Here is a 20,656-nt window from a genome sequence, read left to right on the forward strand (position 1 = left end):
CACTCTGCTGCCTGCTCTCCCCCTACCTTCAAACACAAAATTTTAAATATCTGAGCTGGTGTGGATCCCCAGATTGCACCAGCTGAAGATTTCTTCCTCCTTGGGCAGCCAGTGCCAGAAGTCCATACATGCTCAGTGCTTCCGCCTGGTGAAAACTGAGCATGTGCAGAGGGGCCGGTGTGTGGTGCCAGCTGCCGTTTGGAAGAGCATTGGCTGCCTGACGAGAGGAAATCTTTAGCTGTGGAATTTGAGGATTCCCACCAGCCATAGCAAGAGAGCCACAATTTTGGGTGGGCCACAGCCCACCCGTAGCTACGCCACTGTCACTGAAACCTGTCTGGTAGCTAAGATAGGCACGCTGAGGTCGTACTCTGTAACTATGTGCACAATTTTTGGGAACACCCCTGTCACACACAGGGTCGCACCCCTTTTTGAGTTAGACGCTAGTAGAATCAGGTGCCGTGTCTTATACAGTAGTGCATAGCCAGATGTGCGTGCAAATTTTAATGCTTGCCAGTTAACTTCAATAATTGGTTGATAGTTTTGTCTGGCCACATATGACCCAGCAGTGAATATCCGGGTCATAAAGCCAATGGTGGTCGGCGAAACACTATGGGGACCTTTTACTAAGCTGTGGGAAAAAGGACACAACGGTAGTGGCAGGGGCCATTTTCCTATGCGCCAGGGCCCTTTTTATCGCAGCAGCTAAAAAGCCCCCCCCCCCCCAAAAAAAAATGGCCATGCGGAAAGATACCTCTCACCGCATGGCCATGCAATGAGGAGCACTTACTGCCACCCACTGAGGTGGAAGGGCTCATGATGGCTGATTACTGCCGGGTTAGCGACAGTGGCGTAGCTACGTGGGGCCAGGGGGGCCTGGGCCCCCGTAGATTTAGCCCTGGACCTCCCTGCCGACGACCCTCTCGACCTTCCCTCCCGCCGCCAACCTGCCGTCAACCCGCTGTTGCCTGCTTTTGCTGGCGGGGGACCCCAACCCCCACCAGCCGAGGTCCTCTTCTTCCGCAAAAGGCTTCCTTCTGTTTCTGATGTTCTGCACGCAGGACATCAGAAACAGAAGGAAGCCTTTTGCGAGAAGAGGACCTCGGCTGGCGGGGGTAGGGGTCCCCCGCCAGCAAAGGTAGGTGATGGTGGGTTGGCGGCGGGAGGGGGATCGAGAGGGTCGTCGGCCGGGGGGGGGGGGGGCAAAGTTGGTGGTGGCGGCGGCGGCGGGGGCGGCAATGGCGGGGGGGGGGGGGGGGGGTCGGCGGCGCCGGGGGGGGCAAAAATGTGCCCCCTCACCTCGGGCTCTGGACCCCCCTCCCACCGGTCTGGCTACGCCCCTGGTTAGCGCAGTGCTAGACAACAAAAAATTCCAGGAAGTACCGGAAATAGCGCACACTTAACCTGGAACTACTGCCAGCGACCGCATTGCCCTGGCTGTAGTTCAGTTTTAGCATGTGGTGAGCTCGCATTGGGCTTACCGCCGCTTTGGAAAAGGGCCTGAGTGCTGCAAGCTGAATATCGAACCCTTAGTGCCTACCAGGCAAACGCACAATTGACCTGCAGCCACCAGTAAGAAACCCTTCAAAAGTTGCAAAGTGTACTTTTCCCTGCATTTTATACAGATCTGTGTTAGTCACAGGTCTGTGTGTTCTGTGAATGCTTTTTGTTGTTGTTGTTGTTGGGGTTTTTTTTTTACACCCTCTCCACTTCAAGAAAGGAAATGTTTTGCTGACGCATTGAAGCAAGCAAAGGATCTCATCCCATGGTGTCCATTCCTGACATCATCACCCATGGGTTTTGGTTAAGTCGGGAAGGGACAGGCTTGTTTGGCTGCTTGTTGTAGTTTCAAAATGATTGACTGAAGTGCCTCTTTACTTGTGATTTGTCGCTTTCTTATTTTCCCGCTCTCAGCATGGCTCCAATACATTCACAGCTGCATTTCTGCTGAAAAGGAATGAAATGAATGGGGATTCATTTTTAATGGAGGACTTTTCGTTGGGTTTGGCACTGATGAAACAAACCAAAGATCCCTCCCATTCAACACGTTTTACCACTCATCTGAAAACAAACGCACATTTCTACTATGCTGTCACTGGAGAAATCTGAATTCTCTGTGGGTTGTGCAATACATTTTGTCAGACCAGTGTAAGAATTACTACAAATGTTGCTCATAACCTTTTGATACCATATAGGACTGTTCTTCGGGTGTCATCTTCGAGGTTCTCAAAACCACACGTTCTCTAAACATTCGTAAAACATTGGTCCAATTCAAGACATACAACCTATAAAGAATTCAGCTGTATTTAACTACCACATCCAAAGGTCAAGCAGTACCTCCATGACAATTATGATGAGGGAACTGTTCAGACCTGACAAAATAACCTTCATTGAATGGTCTTGTTCAATAAGCACTTTGTCCAAGGGCACAGAATAAACACAGTGTCCTTTTAAAGCAAGACTCAAGGACTATCAGAACAGGCCTAGGCCAGGAATAGGAAGGCAGGAGAATTTCTACCCCAAAGAGTTTAGTTTGGAATGAAAGGTGAACAACACAGACAAGAGAATGAATTCACTGGCTAAACAGCTGCAGTATGGCTGGAATCGTTCTTGTGTGGCGCGCTTTTTTCTGACGGCGTTAACAGCTTGCTGGGGGTTTTTCCACAGTCTGATGTTGCGGGGTTCTCTCTCCCTGATGAAGCCCCAGGTGGCGAAACGGGACCATTGGGGAGGCCCTTAAGCAAGCAGCAATAAGCTAAGTAGCTGCGGTTTAAAGCACACGAACTGAACATCTAGGGAGGTGGTTGGTAGAAGACCAGTAACATAGTAGATGACGGCAGAAAAAGACCTGCACGGTCCATCCAGTCTGCCCAACAAGACAAACATACCTTACCTTGATGTGTACCTGCCTTATTCAGGGCACAGACCGTACACGTCTGCCCAGCAGTACTTCCCGCCTCCCAACCACCAGTCCTGCCTCCCATCACCGGCTCTGGCACAGACCGTATAAGTCTGCCCTCCACTATCCTCGCCTCCCAACCACCAACCCCTCTTCCCCCCACCTGCTCCGCCACCCAATTTCGGCTAAGCTTCTGAGGATCCATTCCTTCTGCACAGGATTCCTTTATGCATATCCCACGCATGTTTACATAGAGGTGATTACATAGAGGTCACAGGTCACAAAAATTGTCACAGGTCTGAGGTCTTCTTCCCCTCCGTTACTGAAGAATCTATCTCACAATTTTTGCATGCTGGAATCATTCTTGCAAATTATTATTAGGGGATATGTGATAAGAAGATATTCCTTGCAATACAGTACTCAGAAATCAAACCATGTAGCTTTAATTTGGCATTTCCAACTTATCACTCTAATTGTTGGCCTGAATGATGAAAAAAACAGATGCAGATCCTGCATCATCTTTAGCTCAGAGATCTGTTTTCTGACTCTTTGAAGCTGCTTAAGGCTTCAGATTTTCCTACAGCAGTTCGCCAGTGTTCCAGCTAAATGAGATCATGAAAAATCTGTCCTAAAAGTTACATTTCCTCTGCTGCACTATTTTCAGAGCTGCAATCTGGGTCTGTACTCATACTCCTGCTAATTTAATAGGGGTTATTGGCTCCTCTTCCCTCTCCTGGTCAGAGACACACACAGAGATGGCACAAAGCTAGAGGAGCTGAATAGAATTTCTTGAGCCAAGCTCTACATGCTTTCCTCACTTGTTGACTTTGGCTTCAACCACAGGTCCAAACGGTTTGCTAATGACTCATTGTGAAATGCTCCCAATAAAAAAAAACAAAAATTCCCATGAGAAGAAATTGTATAAACCACAAGACTCCTCAATAACTACCAATAGACTTATCTGAGCAATACTAGTTTATGTCAATATTCTACAAAAGTTGCTTACGTTTGCATCTAACTCTAGAAAAGTTTAAAACATATTTAAGAGGAGACCATCAGCACAATGACTAAACCAGCAGCAACTTTTCAATAAGATGGTTATAAGTCAGCATTAAAATCGGCAAAAATACATTACTAGTCTCCAGTTAAATTATTGGGCTCGTTTTTGAAAGAGAAGGACGCCCATCTTTCGACATAAATCGGTATAAACAAAAGCAGATTTTGGATATCCCCAACTGCTTTCCGTCGCAGGGACGGCGAAAGTTCAAGGGGGCGTGTTGGAAGCATAGCGAAGGCGGGACTTGGGCGTGCCTAACATTTGGACGTCCTTGACCCATAATCGAAAGAAACAAGGTCGTCCCTGACGAACACTTGGACAACTTTACCTGGTCATGTTTTTCTTATGACCAAGGCACAAAAAAGTGCCTGAAATGACCAAATGACCACCAGAAAGAATCGGGGATTACCTTCCCTTATTCCCCCAGTGGTCACTAACCCCCTCCCACCCTCAAAAAATATCTTTTAAAATATTGATTGCCAGCCTCTTTACCAGCCTCAGATGTCATACTGAGGTCCATCACAGCAGTATGCAAGTCCCTGGAGCAGCAGTTTTAGCGACTGCAGTGCACCTCAGGCAGGCGGACCCAGGCCCATACACCCCCCCCCCCCCACCTGTTACGTTTGTGGAGGAAACAGCAAGCCCTTAAAAACCCACCAGAAACCCACTATACCCACATCTAGGTGCCCCCCCTTCACCCGTAAGGGCTATAGTAGTGGTGTACAGTTGTGGGGAGTGGGTTTGGTTTTTTTTTTGGGAGGCTCAGCACACAAGGTAAGGGAGCTATGTACCTGGGAGCAATTTATGAAGTCCACTGCAGTGCCCCCTAGGGTGCCCGGTTGGTGTCCTGGCATGTCAGGAGGACCAGTGCACTACAAATGCTGGCTCCTTCCACGACCAAATGGTTTGCATTTGGTCGTTTCTGAGATGGATGTCCTTGGTTTCGAAAATCGCTGAAAATCAGAAATGTCCATGTCTAGGGACGACCATCTCTAAGGACGACCAAATTTAAGGATTTGGACGTCCCTGGCCGTATTATCGAAATGAAAGATGGAGATCCATCTTGTTTCAAAAATACGGGTTTCCCCGCCCTTGGATCAGGACGTTTTGCGAGGACGTCCAAACCGAAACGTGGACATCCCTTTCGAAAATGCCCCTCCACGTGTCTAATGTCCAGTGTCTAACAAAATATCCATGAACCTTCAAACTCCATGAAAGGCGCCCAAAATGAAGTGCACAATCGGACACAGGTATAGAAGAGGGCTAGTTACACGTGTAACATAATTAACTAATTGGCACTAAATTGGCAATACCAATATTTGGAATTGCTGCTAATTAGATACCAAACAAACCGGGGTATCAAATGAAATAGTAGACCACACAATTTTAAGTTAATACAATACAAAAAAAAAGAAAGAAGGCTCTTTTTTAAAGTACAAATAAATAAAAAAATTATTTATTAAATTGAAAAACAATTACATGTAAAACCCTCCCCAGAAATCTTAATGACTTGGTCATGAGAATGAAGCTAATCACAAAACTGATGAAAAAAAAGCACATTCTCCCTTTAATTTATACAAGAATCTTGAGATGAAATCAACAATCCTCTTTTAAAGGTTATAACAAATAATACAATTAGCTACAATACTTAATTCAACATAGCAATTAAATCCTATCAATACAGTTACTAAATCAGAGCCAGTACAGCCTTTAACAGCAATCTTAAATTATCAGGGGCAGTCAGCATTTGTTCCATGCATTCAAAAAGATCCCTAATTAACTCTAAATGATACCAGCTGTTCTCTATAAGGATTTTAAATCAACATCTTGATTCCCTCTCAGCGTCTAAATTTAGCTAGAAGCAAAGCGGCAGATAAAGCAAATAACGAGAGAAAACAAAACACTGTTCAAATCATTCAAGAAATCCTTAGGCAGTTTAAAAAGCACTCCAACTGCTTCCCTGTAAAGCTTCAATTCAGCATCTTAGGTCCTTCGTGGCATCCCGATTCAGCTGACACGTGCTACTCACATGGTAATCAGGCAGCGCGTGGCAATATGGCCGCACTCTCAATTACTGCTGTGAACACCCCCACAGTAGACTATAGAAAACTAGTAAAACAGGCCCGTTTCTGACACAAATGAAACGGGCGCTAGCAAGGTTTTCCTCGGAGTGTGTATGTTTGAGAGAGAGAGAGAGAGAGAGAGAGAGAGAGAGAGAGAGAGTGTGTGTGTGTGTGAGAGAGAGAAAGTGTGTATGAGAGATGGAGTGTGTGTGTGAGTGAGAGAGAGACAGACAGACAGAATGTGTGTTTGTGTCAGAGAGAGAGAGAGTGTGTGAGAGACAGAGTGTGTGTGTGTGTGAGAGAGAGAGAGAGAGAGAGAGTGTATGTGAGAGACAGAGAGTGAGTGTGTGTGTGTGGGGCTCCGAGTTCCATGACCCCCTCCTTCCCTCCCTCTCCTCCGAGTTCAAGGCCCCCCTTCCGTCCGAGGTGCAGGCCCCCTCTCTCCCTCCCTCTCCTCTCCCTCTCTCTCCTCTCCCTCCTCTCGCTCCTCCCCTCTGAGTTCTTGCCCCCCCTCCCTCTCCTCCCCAGCATGTTCCATGCCCCCCTTTCCTCAGAGTGTGTATGTTTGAGAGAGAGTGTTTGGGTGACACATGGAGTGTGTATGTGAGAGAGAATGAGTAAGAGAGAAAGAGAGAGAGACAGAGTGTGTGTGTGTGTTTGTGTTAGAGAGAGAGAGAGAGAGAGAGAGAGAGAGAGAGTGTGAGAGACAGAGTGTGTGTGTGTGAGAAAGTGTATTTGACAGTGAGTGTGTGTGTGTGTGAGAGAAAGTGAAGCCTTCAAGCCTTGAAGCATTCGTGTGCTCTGTAAGGCTCTATCTCCTCAATTGACAACACGTAATTCCGGAACGTTGCAGGAATGCTTCAAGGCTTGAAGGCTTCACTTTCTCGGCTTCAGAATGTTGGAGGTGTGTTTTATTATATAAGGATTATTTTCCACCATTGGAAACTCTGGAATTACCACTGGGCGCCTGCGCTACCTCAGCGGTAGGGTCGATATAGCACACGCTACTCACATATTAGCCCTGCCGCTGCTTAGTAGGGACTGTCCTTCTATGTTAAATTGTACAGCGCTGCGTAACCCTAGTAGCACTTTAGAAATGCTAAATAGTAGTAGTAGTAAAAGGGTCCCTCAGACACGGATCAACCTAATTCTATAATTCCACATACAACTTTTGGAAACGTCTCCGACATGCCCTTAGCCACGTCCCTTTTTAGATACACGTTATAGAAGTTGCACGCAGACCTTTAGAGAATAGCGTGTGGCAAGAGGTGTGTGCAACTGCCAAAGCCAATTTTCCTGCAATAATTGGTTGCTAATGCCCAATTATTGATAGTTAAGGGCTCATTAATCAATTCAGTTGCCTGTACATCTTGGGTGCACGCCCACAATTTGGCACGGAACTCGGTACAATATATAGAATCCAGGGGTAAGTTCTTGACACGGTTTAGTTAAAGGGCCCCTTTATGACTTGTCTATATCTACTTGTACTTTTAGGGGTCGACATTCAAAGCGATTCAACGGGCAGGAGAGGATCCTGTTAAGTCACCTGTGCGTGGCTAACCGGAGACAGTTAGTGCCGCTGAATATCTCCTCTAACCGCCTAAGCCAAAATTGGCTATGTTGTGAAGTCAGGGGAGGAGCCAGCACTAAACCAGATTAGGTAACTGGACAAACTGGACCACATACAACACAGTCCTATCTTTGTCCAGCTTCAATTGTCTGGTTAAGGGCTGAATATTGGCCTCAAATGGATAAGTACTGGCTGGTTGCACATACCCTGGATAGTCAATGCTGGTAGCTGGCCATGACTACTCAAGCATAAAGCTGTCAGAAGCTAAAACATCGCTCACTGCCACCAGTTGGATATTCACCCCTTAGTCATCTTCTTTCACTTCTCTAATCTGATAATTGAGCTACTGTTTAAAAATGTTTCTTCTCTTTTCTTCCCTTTATTGGTTTTGGATATCTCAAGACGTGAGCTGGATCTGCTTCTCCATAGGCAATCTTTCCTTGGAATGATGGTTTGCACTTTTTCTTTTTACAGTTTATTAATTTATATTCTGCCTATTAACTAAGCAGATTCCCAAAAATATACATAATCATAAAATCAACATACATAAACAAACAAACAAGTAACCAGAAAGTAAGGCTGCAAGTCAACCCTGCCTGAAACAAACAAGAAATAATAGCCATCAATACCAATGGCTATAATGCCTACATTAAAAAGCTAAACAGCAAGGTAGGGTAATACAAATAGACTTCCAAGTAAAATCCAAAAGACAACTCCAAGGATGGAAACAGAGGTCAATTTTATTGATGCATCAAGCTAAGTCAAGACGCGACACGGAGCCGGGTTTCAGCATGAAATATCTGCTTCAGGAGTCACAAGAACTACACACACACAAAAAAACATATCAATAAACATATATAGAAGTGAATATCATGATGGTACAAAATGTTGGACCTTCATCAGGTTACACCCTCTTTTTTCTCTTTGTATTAAAAAGTTGCTAAAAACAAATGCGTTTTCAGCAACTTCTTGAAAATGTTGGTGTCATTCAGTTTCCTGATCTGTACTGGAAGTCTATTCTACAGAGTAGGCCCTGCCAAGGAGAATGTTCTCTGCCTAGTCTCCTCAAAATGAACTTTCCTCACTGCTGGAATGATAAACCTACAAGCGCCTTCAGATCTGAGGGTTCTGATTGGACGATAAATTCTCCAACAACTCCACTCCTTTCTTCACAGGCAACCAATGAAAGTCTTTCAAAATGGGACCGATATGCTGTAGCTGTGAACATCCACTTACAATTCTTGCTGCTGTATTTTGAACAATCTGCAATGCTCTTAATCTAGACCTTGTGAGGCCCAAAAACAATGAGTTACAATAACCTAACCCACTAATTATTAAACTCTGAACTGTCAATCTGAAATCCTCTACAGGGATATTGCCTTTTCCTCTACTTAACATTCTCAATTTACAAAATGAGGTTTGAACAAGCTTACGAATATATGGTTTAAACGACAACTAAGCATCAAAAATTACACCCAAATTCCGAACTTGATGCACTAAACGGATCTCTTCATCACACAACTTAATCCGATCTGGCACTTGATCTCCAAAAAACACTCCCAGTCAGCAGAGCCTCTGTCTTCTGAAAAGCCAGCTTATTTTCTTTTAACCACTCAGAAATGAGCACAGAAATAGATTGTAACTGATCAATCACCCTATCCATCTGAATATCAATAGAAAAGAAAAACTGAATATCATCCGCATAGACCCTGTGGTGTACATTTAAGGTCTTCAATAGATGGCACAACGGTAAGAAATAGATATTAAATAAAAATGGTGACAATGAGAAGCCTTGTGGCACTCTCATATTGACATCTCTTAATTCTGACACCTGGTCGCCAATCCGACTTCTTGCTTTCTATGTTCCAGAAAAGATGAGAACCATTCCAGATATTCCACATGCCTTAAGTCTATTAATCAAAATACTATGGTTAACCATGTCAAACACCGCCGAAAGATCTAGCATACCAGAAAATAACAAGAGGAATGATCCAACCCTTGACTCATGATATCAACAGTAGACAGCAATAAAGATTCTGTACTATGCGTTCTGCAAAATCGATACTGAAATGGGTCCATAATTTTTGTCTCTAATTGTTTCAACACTAGTTTCTCAAGCATTCTCACAATCAAGGTTAAAGATGAAACTGGTCTAAAGTTGCTCAACACAGACTGATCCAATGAGGCCTTCTTAAAAAAACGGTCTCTGCTACTGTCTGAAGCACTAATGGGGAACACCTACCCTCAGAGGAATTAGTTAAGTCGGACAGTCTTCAAAATAGACTGCACCTCTGCAGGTACCGCCAGTTCAAAACAATTCCAGGTAAATTCATCACCAGATAACTGAACCTCGTCAGGTAACCGGGAATAAAATACATTACCTAGTTTTCTAACTTTTTCTTTAAAGAAATCTCCACATTGCTGTGGTGAAGTAATACTCAAATTTCCCTGAGAAATAGATGCCTGGGTAAGGAATCTAATCACTCCAAAAAGTTCTTTGAGGTCTATTTAATGCACACCAAACCTTATCTTGAAAATAAAGACCCCTTGCCTGGTTCATGCATTCTCTGTACACATCCAACTTTAAATAATATAAAGCCTTGACATGCCAACATTTGTTTTTCTTGCTGTTTTTGATGATATACAGATTCAAACAGGTCAGCCTGAAACAATAAGTAGGAAGTTGTATGAACTTCTGAAATACTATTGTGCATCTCAACCTAATGTGATCACCCTGTCCTTTAGGAACTGTCCCCCAAGACTTTTAATTGATTGGGAAGTTTTTTCTGCGTCACAATGGAGCTGTGGGGGTTTATTTTGCATTCATATAGTTCTCCATCTGGCAATTGCTCAGGAAATGTTTAACAAAGAAAGGTCAAGAGGATAGAGTTATATTGTACATCCACCACAGACCTATCAATAGAGTACATCATTTTATTAAGATGTTTTAACGGCTTTACTTTATATGATATCACGCTTCACCACACCGCCTGAAGCATGTTGCAATAATACATTCAACTATAAGTTGACAATAAAAGCAACCCTACAGTCCTCTCACTATCAACTAAACAGACCTCTTCTGACTAAAATCCTTCTCATAAAACAATGTTTCCAATTTGTTTTAAAAGTAAAATAATAATTTTCACAACCCATCTCTAATGGCAATGAATTCCACAACTCAGATCCCATCACCATTCTCAGAAGCTGAAGAAGTGAAACTGAATTTAATTCCCAAGTTGACGCTTCTGTGTTTGACTTGCCATCAGCTAGGATGATGAGTGGATGGGCCTTCGTAAGATCCTAGGCAGCACCATACACACCCTCTTCTGCATAGTCTCTGACTGCCGATTCTGTTACGGTTGCAAGGTCTCATAGCTGGGTGGTGGTGTGGCATACATAGTACTGGGATCGGTCCTTGTCTCTGGCTCAGCCCCAGGCCGCGTACTTCTGAGCAGTGCGCTGTCTGACAAGCTGCGTTTGTGGCCACTGGCACCGGTGTCCTCATTTAATGCCCGATATGTGGGTGGCAAGTTCTCTTCTTTCACAACATGAGGGGATGTCACACATCGCGTATGGTATGCCAGGCTGCAGTTCATAACCTCCTCATAGGTTGGCACTGTGCCAGCATTCATGTTACTGAAAAAAATTAAAGATGCCAGTCAACTAAAACACCTTAACATTTAGTAAACAGTTAACAGTGCTAAGTACTCCTCACACCACGGAATCCTGCATGCTCCCTTATAGCATCACTGCATTCTTCTGGTTTCATTTCTATGGGGTCAGATTTACAATTCACATGACCCTAGGCTCAAAATCATTGGTGTCTTCCCCTATGTCCCCCTCCCTCATTGCTGGCAGGAGAGAGGGAAGATGGCTTGGTTGGGGGAGGGAAAAGAGAAGGGGAGAGTATCCTGCCCAGAAGAAGTACACATCCTAACAACAGTGACCATTGGGAAATTCAGCCCTGCACTTCCACTGTCTGTAGCCAATAATTTTTCTAACTGCTGTCCTGCCCGTGTACACTTATACCACCCAATCAGTATGTAGCTGTGAGCCTCAGAGGGGCCTGCAAGCTTTACTGTTACCCATGGCTGAATACCTCAAGCTCACAGCTCACCTCTAAGTTCAGAGACAATTAAACTAACTTTGTCTCCAAAGTTCTAAACAACAGAGAGGAATGATATTTAAAAAGGATTTTGAGACCCAATAACCAGAGAGATGGTAAGTATAAATTACTTTTTATTTAAAACCTAACCTAGGGTATTGAAAATATGTTCAGGTTAACAAAGTTAGTTCTTTCACTCATAAACATATATTCAAAACAATTCTTCATGTAGAGCAATTTAACCAGCAGTTTTTAAATTTCTTTAACAGTTACAGTAATACAGTGAAACCATCAGATAAGTACTGACCAAGTTATCTTACTTTCTTTCTTTTACTCTATAGCTATAACTTTCTTTTGTAGTGTGTGTTTTATGAATTGATTCTTTGTGATCTATTTTATGTTTTCCAGGTGCAGGCACCCAGAACCAGTCCCCAGAAAAGGTAAGTTTTACTAAACCCAGTGACTTTTCAATGTTCTTTCCTTTGCTGTATGAGGAGGTGTAGACTTATCTTTACTTTGGTCTCTCTTGAGGTTTCTTTTCTTCACCTTGCTTGACCGTGGGAGCTCTTTTCCAGCAGCTTTAGAACCTACTGCCTTGCACTTTTAAACAAATAAATAAGAGAAACTGTCTAACACCAGGAACAGCCATAACTAGTGCACAGGGATTACTGGGGCTTTCTAGCTGAGAAAATAAATGTTAATTTTGCAACCCTAAATAATTTTCCTATACTTTCATTGGATACCCTAAGTAAAGAAGGGCACTCTTCTTTGAACACTGCAGTCACACTGCCCACAGCAACTAGGTCTCTCCAAAGATAGAGTATACACACACACATACACAGGCTTCCATTAGGTAAAGTAGATCAAAATAATAGTCTGATAAGGCCAAAAATCACCAAGGACTTAGAACAGAGGGATCTACAATTGAAAGAAGAAAGAAAGAGGACTAGAGGTTAATGTTTCAGAAGGCTACAATGAACAAATAGTGTTTGTAAGGGGACAAATCGGGCAAGGAATAAGATAACTAACCTCATGCCTCCAGTACATACTTGGAAGATGAGCTGGACAATAGCTCCACAGCATCGTAAAAGGAGCCCTTAGTGTGACGAAGTGAGATGCAGGAACGCTTCCCTCCCCAAATAAATTTCCTAATCAGACCATTCCATATGCTCGAATCCCCGGGTTTAATGATAAGGGGTAAATGTTGGAAAATATATATTCACTTTTGGCAAAAGCACCATCTTTAGAAGATGAATACAATCCCCCAAGGAAAGTGGTAAAGGCATCCATTTTGACAAAAGCAACTTAGTGTCTTGCAATAATTTAGTGATATTCCATTGATAAGGATAGTTCAGATACCCCAGGATTCTCAAATCTAAATATCTCAATGTAGGACCTGCCCAACGCAATGGAAAAACTCCTGGCCAGGAGTTACTTAAATTCTCCCATGGGGCAAGGCTTCAGGCTTATTTTGATTAATCCACAAACCAGAATACCCGCCAAAGTCCTCCAGAATTGATAGTACTCTAACTAAAGACTGCGAGGGGGTTGACAACGCAATCAAAGTGTTGTGAGCAAACAGTGCTAGTTTGAATTATGTACATCCCACTCTAATGCCACAAATCACCTGACCATTCAATAGCTTTAATGCTAAGGGCTCTATTCCCAAAAGGAATAATGTGGGGGATAAGGGGCAACCTTGGCGTGTGCTCATCTGGATGTCAAACTTCAAGGACAACAACCCATTGACCAACACCTGCACCCACAGCTGTTTATAAAGAAGCTGTATCATGTACAAAGTAGGTCCCTGGAACCCATAACACAAGAATACCTCCCACAAATAAGACCAAGACAGGGGTGTCAAAGGCTTTTTCAATATCGAAACCAACAAGCATGAAAGCTACTCCATGGGTGTTAGCGTATTCGTGTTAGTGTATTCCATTGCAGTGAACATATACCTTACATTCGCTACTGCGTTACCACCTTTGACAAACCCAGCCTGATGGGAACCCACCAGCTTTGGAACAATGTCTAATAAATGATTAGCTAATAATTTAGCATAAATGTTTGCATCTACATTGAGAAGAGAGATCGGTCGATACAAAGACTTAAGCTGAGGATCTCAACCAGGTTTCACAATAGGCAGCACTGTGGCGCCATGCATCGTTTCAGGAAGTAGGTCTCGCTGTACTACTGCCTCATACACAGCCCACAATGTTGGGGGTTACACGCTGAGCCAAAAGCTGATAGTATTCAATAGGTAACCCATCAGGTCCAGGGGTCTTCTGAAATGACATAGTTTTTATAGCAAAACCCTATTTTTTAATAGAGGTCCTTAATGATTGTGTACTAATTTTCCAATTAATTTTCCAACTGACGTGGGGCCATTTACTGCCTGAGCCACCTATTTAGAAGGAGATAGGGGCTCACACAATTCTCCCATGGGAAATAGCGCATGCCAAAAACAGAACTATCATAGGGCGCCTGGGCGTGCCTGACGGCAGTGTTATTTTCCCGTGGGGTAGCCCTATCACCCTTTTGTAAAAGGGCCCCATAGATTTTATCTATTGTGCTAAAGGTTACATTTTCATATTTTAGTATATGGATGCATAATTCTGATTTGTGCTGGTGCAAAAGAATTATGACCTTATGAAGTAAACTAATTGTCCTCCCTCTTTTTATATGGATGAAATAATTTTCATACGTATGTATTTCTCACATATACACAATTTTTGGATACGAGGTACTATGGGGGGGCTCATTTTCAAAAACAGAAAATCATCCAAAAAATGGCACAAAGTGGCAGACGGACGTATTTCTTAGAAAAACATCCAAATCGCTATTTTTTAAAACACATTTTTAAGACTTCTTCTATACAGTTCATCTGTAGTGTGTTCGAATCACAAGGGGGAACGTCAGGGGAGCAATATGGGCATTCCCACAACTTCAATGCTTTTCTGCCATAATGGAACAAAGCAAAAACGTCCAGGCCTAAAAAAATCTATGTTTTGGTCTGGACCTATTTCAATAATGAATAAGTCATAAAAAGGTGCCCTAAATGACCAGATGACCACTGGAGGGATTAAGGCATGATTTCCCCCTTACTTCCCCAGTGGTCACTGACCCCCCTCCCACCCCCAAAAATGTGAATGAGTACCAGTGGCGTAGGAAGGGTGGGGCAGTGGGGGCGGTCCGCCCCGGGTGCACGCTGCAGGAGGGTGCAGAGAGCGGCCGTGTGCCTATCGGCTCTGCTGGTTCCCTGCTCCCTCTGCCCCGGAACAGGTTACTTCCTGTTCTGAGGCAGAGGGAGCAGGGGGCCACTGGAGCCGACAGGCGCGTGGCTGCTCTCTGCACCCTCTAGCAGGTGTCATTGCACCTGGGGGGGGGGTGTTATCGTGCTGCACCCTGGGGGGACGGACCCCGCTGCACCTGGGGGGGGGGGGTGCGCAGCGGCAATCCGCCCCGGGTGGCAGCCGACCTAGGAACGCCACTGATGAGTGCATACCAGCCTGTATGACAGGCATCAGATGTTACGGCCAGTCCTATTTGAGCAGCAAGCAGGTCCCTGGAGTAGCCTAGTGGTCGGTGCAGTGCACTGTAGAGAAGGGGACCCAGGCCCATATCCCACTCTAACTGTTACACTTGTGAAGGAAAGGGTGAGTCATCCTAAACCCACCAAAAACCTACTACACCCACATATAGGTGACACCTGCAGACATAAGGGCTATTGTAGTGATGTACAGTTGGGTACAATAGGTTTTTGGTAAGTTTTGGAGGGCTCACCATATAATATAAGGGGGTAACAGTGAGATGTGTACCTGGGATCTTTTATGCAAAGCCCTCTGCTGCACCCCTTAGAGTGCCCCACTGCTCTGCTGGAATGTCTGCGGTTCCAGTCTACTAAGATTGCTGACAACTCAGAAATCCCAATGGCTTATTATTGTGCGTTTTTCCTTGGACATTTTTTTTTAATGGTCACAAAGGAAAAATGCACTGAGCAAATAACGTCTAAAAACGCCTAGGAAATGGCCATTTTCAAAAGATACACATTTTTCAGGTTCAAAAATGGCTATTTTCACCACTTGATCTTTGGACGTTTTCAGCAAAATGTCCAAAGTTGGATTTAGAAAATGCCCTTCCACAGGTTTAAAGTTTTCACTATACTTTGAGGTAAAATTCTTATTTGAGAGGAGGAGTGGCCTAGTGGTTAGAGTGGTGGACTTTGATTCTGGGGAACTGAGTTCAATTCCCACTGCAGCTCCTTGTGACTCTGGGCAAGTCACTTAACCCTCCATTGCCCCAGGTACAAATAAGTACCTGTATATAATATGTAAGCTGCATTGAACCTGCTACGAGTGGGAAAGCGCGGGGCACAAATGTAAGAAAAATAAATATTGGAGATTCTAGATGGAATGCTGCTACTATTGGAGATTCTACATGGAATGTTGCTACTATTTGAGATTCTACATGGAATGTTGCTATTCCACTAGCAACATTCCATGTAGAATCCTGCCCTTGCAGATCAGCTGCGCAGGCTTCTGTTTCTGTGAGTCTGACGTCCTGCAAGTACGTGCAGGATGTCAGACTCACAGAAACAGAAGCCTGTGCGGCTGCATTGCTGATCTGCAAGGGCAGGCTTCTACATGGAATGTTGCTAGTGGAGGAGAGCCTAGTGGTTAGTGCAGTGGACTTTGATCCTGGGGAACTGAGTTCAATTCCCACTGCAGCTCCTTGTGACTCTGGGCCAGTCACTTAACCCTCCATTGCCCCAGGTACAAATAAGTACCTGTATATAATATGTAAGCTGCATTGAGCCTGCTATGAGTGGGAAAGCGCAGGGTATAAATGTAATAAAAATAAAAATTTGGCTCATAGGTTTGTGCAGGCAGAAGCCAAAGCATGGTCATGTAAGATCATTTTAAAACTTGATATTTTATTGAAATTTTTTAAATAAAAAATATTTTAAAATAAAATTCATTTTCTTCATCTTCTATAAAACTTTCCATATTTTGCTCTCTTTCCCAGTCCAATCAAATTAGGAAGTGAAATAACTTGTCTGTTATCTTATGGTCCTTGACTCATGATCAGGAAAGGACCTGCGCTTCCCACAGACCATGGAATCACACTGCCGGAACTTGACTTGGCTGAATCACTAGAGACCTAAACCCACACAACCAGTGGTTTCTACATACCCTTGGACTGAATATTTTAATGACTGTATAAACCTATCTTTAAGCATTCATTCAACTGTGGTCGTTAGCCCCTTGAGAACAAATTCCTCGCTTCCTGTGTATTTATGTTATCTAGTAACCAGGGGCGTAGCCAGACTTCGGCGGGAGGGGGGGTCCAGAGCCCCCCGCCGCCACAGTCACCACCACCAACAACAACTTTGACCCCCCCTGCCGACGACCCTCTCGACCCCCCCCTCCGCTGCCAACCTTCCTCCGCTGCCACCTACCTTTGCTGGCGGGGGACCCCAACCCCCGCCAGCCGAGGTCCTCTTCTTCCCACGCAAGGCTTCGTTCTGACTGTTTCTGATGTCCTGCAGGACAGCGACGGCGGGTTGGCAGCGGGAGGGGGGTCGAGAGGGTCATCAGCAGTGGGGTTCAGGGCCAAATCTATGGGGGCCCAGGCCCCCATGGCCTCACGTGGCTACGCCACTGCTAGTAACAGAGAGAGAAGGTGTGTAGGACCAATCCTGTTGATTTGGGGGATGAGCACAAAGATGCCAAGGGCAGGCCATCCTAAAGTGTGAGATTTACCAACTCAGGGGCCCTTTTACTAAGCCGTGTAGGCGCCTACGTGTGCCCACTTCATGTCAATTTAGAGTTACCGCCCGGCTACCGTGTGGCCCTTGCGCTAATTTCATTTTTGACGTACGTCCACCACGTGCGCCGGAAAATAATTTTTATTTTCTGGCGCACGGCAAAAACCGGGCAGCAATTGTCATTCTACACGCGTAGACGATTACCAAATGGTTATCGCGTGAGACCTTACCACTAAGTCAATAGCTGGCGGTAAGGTCTCAGACCCAAAATGGACACGCGCCAATTTTACAAGACTCTCCTCTGCACCCCATTTGACCGCTTCCCATACCCCTTGTAGGTGGGCATTACTGGTTAAGAACCCCTGTTTTAGATGAATAACCTTTGGCCAGATATCAAGTTGTGCAGCCAAAGGTTATGTGTTCCCCAGCCCCAAAATTTCAACATCAATCATTTATGTGGTTAACTCTAAATACTGACCTTGTTGGATCACTACAGCAGTGGTTCTCAACCGTGTCTTGAAAATACACCTAACCACTCATGCTACTTATTAAGGGCGTCCTAAAAATTAGTTGTGCCTTCAGAACAAGGCATTGTATTTATACTTGGCATAAAAAGGCACAGTAGTTTGGCAGACATGATAGCTTGATAGGGCATGCTTTCCGAAATGGCTCCTTTCCGAGAACCGAATGGCCTCCTAGTGCAGTGCTTCTCAACCCAGTCCTTGAGGCACACCCAGCTCGTCAGATTTTCAGAATATCCACAATGACTATACATGAGATAGATTTGCATGCATTGCCTTCATTATTTATTTATTTGTTTGTTAGTTACACTTATACCCTGCGCTTTCCCACTCATAGCAGGTTCAGTGCGGCTTACATAGTGGTAGGTTACAAAGTGTAGTAGACAGAACGTATATTACAGTACATGTGAGATGAACAGGGGAAGGGGTAGTATTGGCAGGAGAGAGGCGGGGGATAGAGTGGAATTAGTAGGGGATGGGGTATGACGTAGATGTGGGATAGGTAGGGCAAGGATAAGGGCATTAATAGAGGACAAAGTCTAAGATAATATGGATTGTTGACTGATCTGTTGTTGTGTGGGAGGGCCCCTAGGTTAAGTCGGGTCATGGCTTCACTCCTGCGTGGATTCTCTGGTGTATTGTGATGGATAACCTGAAAATCTGTGCCTCAAGGACTGGGTTGAGAAGCACTGTACTAGGAGGCCATTCCTTAGGTGGTTCTCGGAAAGGACCCATTTCGGAAAGCATGCCCTATCGAGCTATCATGTCTTCCAAACTACTGTTTGCCTATAAACGCTTGTTGCACCTGTCCTCAAAACCCAACACACAATGGGTTGAAAACCAGAATTGGCTTGTATACCTTCTGCAGACTTGGGGACTCTATGGAAATCCTTTAAAACATTAATTGGGATTGGATACATGATTATAAATATGTGATTCCTTCCCATTGCTTTGGCTTGACCATTTGTCCAATAAGATTTTGCTAAAAGTGTAAGTTGATTGGTGTGTTCACTAACTCATTTCTTCATTACTGTTTGCTAATGCCATTTTTAGTAATCTGGGGTAAATATTCAGCTGGCGGCGGTGAGTGTTTTGCTGATCGCCGCCAGCGCTATTCCCTGGATAGACAATACTGAGCCATGTCCGGGCTTTGGCACGGAATATCTGGTTTATGCAGTACTGGCTAACACATAGCTGGTGAAGTTGAATTTCAGAACTTAACTGGCCATGGGTTGCCGCAGTGCTGGCCCAAGGCAAGATGCTGCCTGAAGCGGAGCTAAAATGCCACCCCCCAGGGCCGAGATGTGTTTACCTGTTTCATCACGTTCCAAACCCGGCAGCGATTCCCATACACTGCCCTGCCGCCGGCACCTGCCTCTTCCCTTTAGTGAGGCTGCCTGAGCCTCTGATCAGGAAGTTACATCAGAGAGGCGGCCGCAGTAAAGGGAAGAGGCGGGTGCCGCCGGCAGGGTAGCAAATGGGAATCGCTGTCGCTGCCGGGTTTGGAACGTGACGGAACAAGTAAATGCCACAAACGGGGTGGCTGCTCCCTGAAGAGTGGGGAGATGCCACCCCTGGAGTGCCGCCTGAGGCCCCCCGCCTCAGGTGGACTAATGGTCGGGCCACCCCTGGGTTGCCGCATAATGATAGGACTGTGTTTTATGCGATTACCCTGGTCTGTGAAGTGCTGAATATAGGCACACCCAGAACGCTCCTAAAAGTGCAGGTTCTCACTTAGGCACTAACCACTAATTTTCAGCAGTGATAACCAGTAAGTACCACTGAAAATGAGCAGATATCCCTAAACAAGTGGCCATTTGTGGCTGGATAAATCCTTTTGAACATCAACCAGATAGTATTCAGTGGGTGCATGGTTGTATTCTAGGGATGTGAAAAGTAGTAGTTATTCTAAGTTCCAGTGCTCCCAAAAGCTGAATACACCCTGCTGTTGTCAAAATATTAGTGCCCCATTCCTACTCAGCCAGGAATCCCATCTATACTGCGTATTGTACTGGTTGAGTTTAGTGGTGGATCAATAGAAACACTAAAACACAGGTCTGGTGTTAGACATTCAGGGGCCCAGGGCAGAAACCGGAGAGGGGGGTCCCAAAAGCTACCCTTCAGCCTTTGCCTTCTTTAGCTTGAGGCAGGTTTGAGGTCCCCTGTGGAATGGGACCCAGGGCAATTGCCCTGTTTGCCACCCCCTAATGCCAGCCCTGCAGAAACACAAGAAGAATTTGGAATGCACCCACTTTGCGATCCACTGGAAGCATACACTTCTCTAATTTCTTATAACTGCCATTATTACTGACCTGTTTGTTAGTTTCTTACAGGGCTCGGTGCTGAGATAATGAAGTGCTCTAGGACGGCGATACTGGTACCTTTGTGACACTGGCCCAGCATTGGCTTTCACAGACCAGAGCAATCCAAAAAAGAGCAGGAATCCACCAACCCCACAACAGAAGAAGCTGACAGACCGGAGTAATGCACTGGGGGAGGTCTGCAAGGCTTGGCTTTCTCTTCCAGGTGCAGTGTTGGAATTATTAGCAGGAACAGGATCCACCTCTCCATCGCTCCACCAGGCAAAGCAAAGGGTTCCTGTCACCAGAAGCACCGCACCAGTGATGGTCACACCATAACGCAAGGAAGAAGTCATTCCGAGCATGCAGACAAA

At 44.9% G+C, this 20,656-nt stretch overlaps 1 protein-coding gene across 2 annotated transcripts; it reads right to left on the bottom strand.

Annotated features, from left to right (window-relative positions):
* Positions 1-1,598: 1,598 nt before the first annotated feature.
* Positions 1,599-20,638, bottom strand: LOC115458959 (transmembrane protein 61-like). 2 transcript variants are annotated; one of them, XR_003940175.1, is made up of 3 exons: positions 20,295-20,638; positions 8,049-11,225; positions 1,599-1,610 (listed from the first exon to the last, which is right to left on the bottom strand). XR_003940175.1 is itself a non-coding variant. In XM_030188815.1 (2 exons), the coding sequence occupies exons 1-2, from the start codon at positions 20,636-20,638 to the stop codon at positions 10,943-10,945; spliced, it is 627 nt and encodes a 208-aa protein (XP_030044675.1). In that variant the 3' UTR covers positions 6,766-10,942. The 2 variants fall into 2 exon arrangements, 1 of the variants encoding a protein (XP_030044675.1); XM_030188815.1 differs by lacking the exon at positions 1,599-1,610 and having other exon boundaries at positions 6,766-11,225.
* Between the last annotated feature and the right edge of the window lie 18 nt (positions 20,639-20,656).

Source organism: Microcaecilia unicolor, unplaced genomic scaffold, assembly GCF_901765095.1.
Source record: "Microcaecilia unicolor unplaced genomic scaffold, aMicUni1.1, whole genome shotgun sequence".
Taxonomy (NCBI): Eukaryota; Metazoa; Chordata; class Amphibia; order Gymnophiona; family Siphonopidae; genus Microcaecilia; species Microcaecilia unicolor.

What these genes read in the sequence shown, in the direction of transcription:
- LOC115458959 (XM_030188815.1), bottom strand. Translation starts at nt 20,638, where the DNA reads ATGACTTCTTCCTTGCGTTATGGTGTGACCATCACTGGTGCGGTGCTT. An exon ending in TGTAAGAAACTAACAAACAG is followed by an intron (nt 11,226 to 20,294) that starts GTCAGTAATAAT and finishes AATTTTTTTCAG; the next exon opens with TAACATGAATGCTGGCACAG.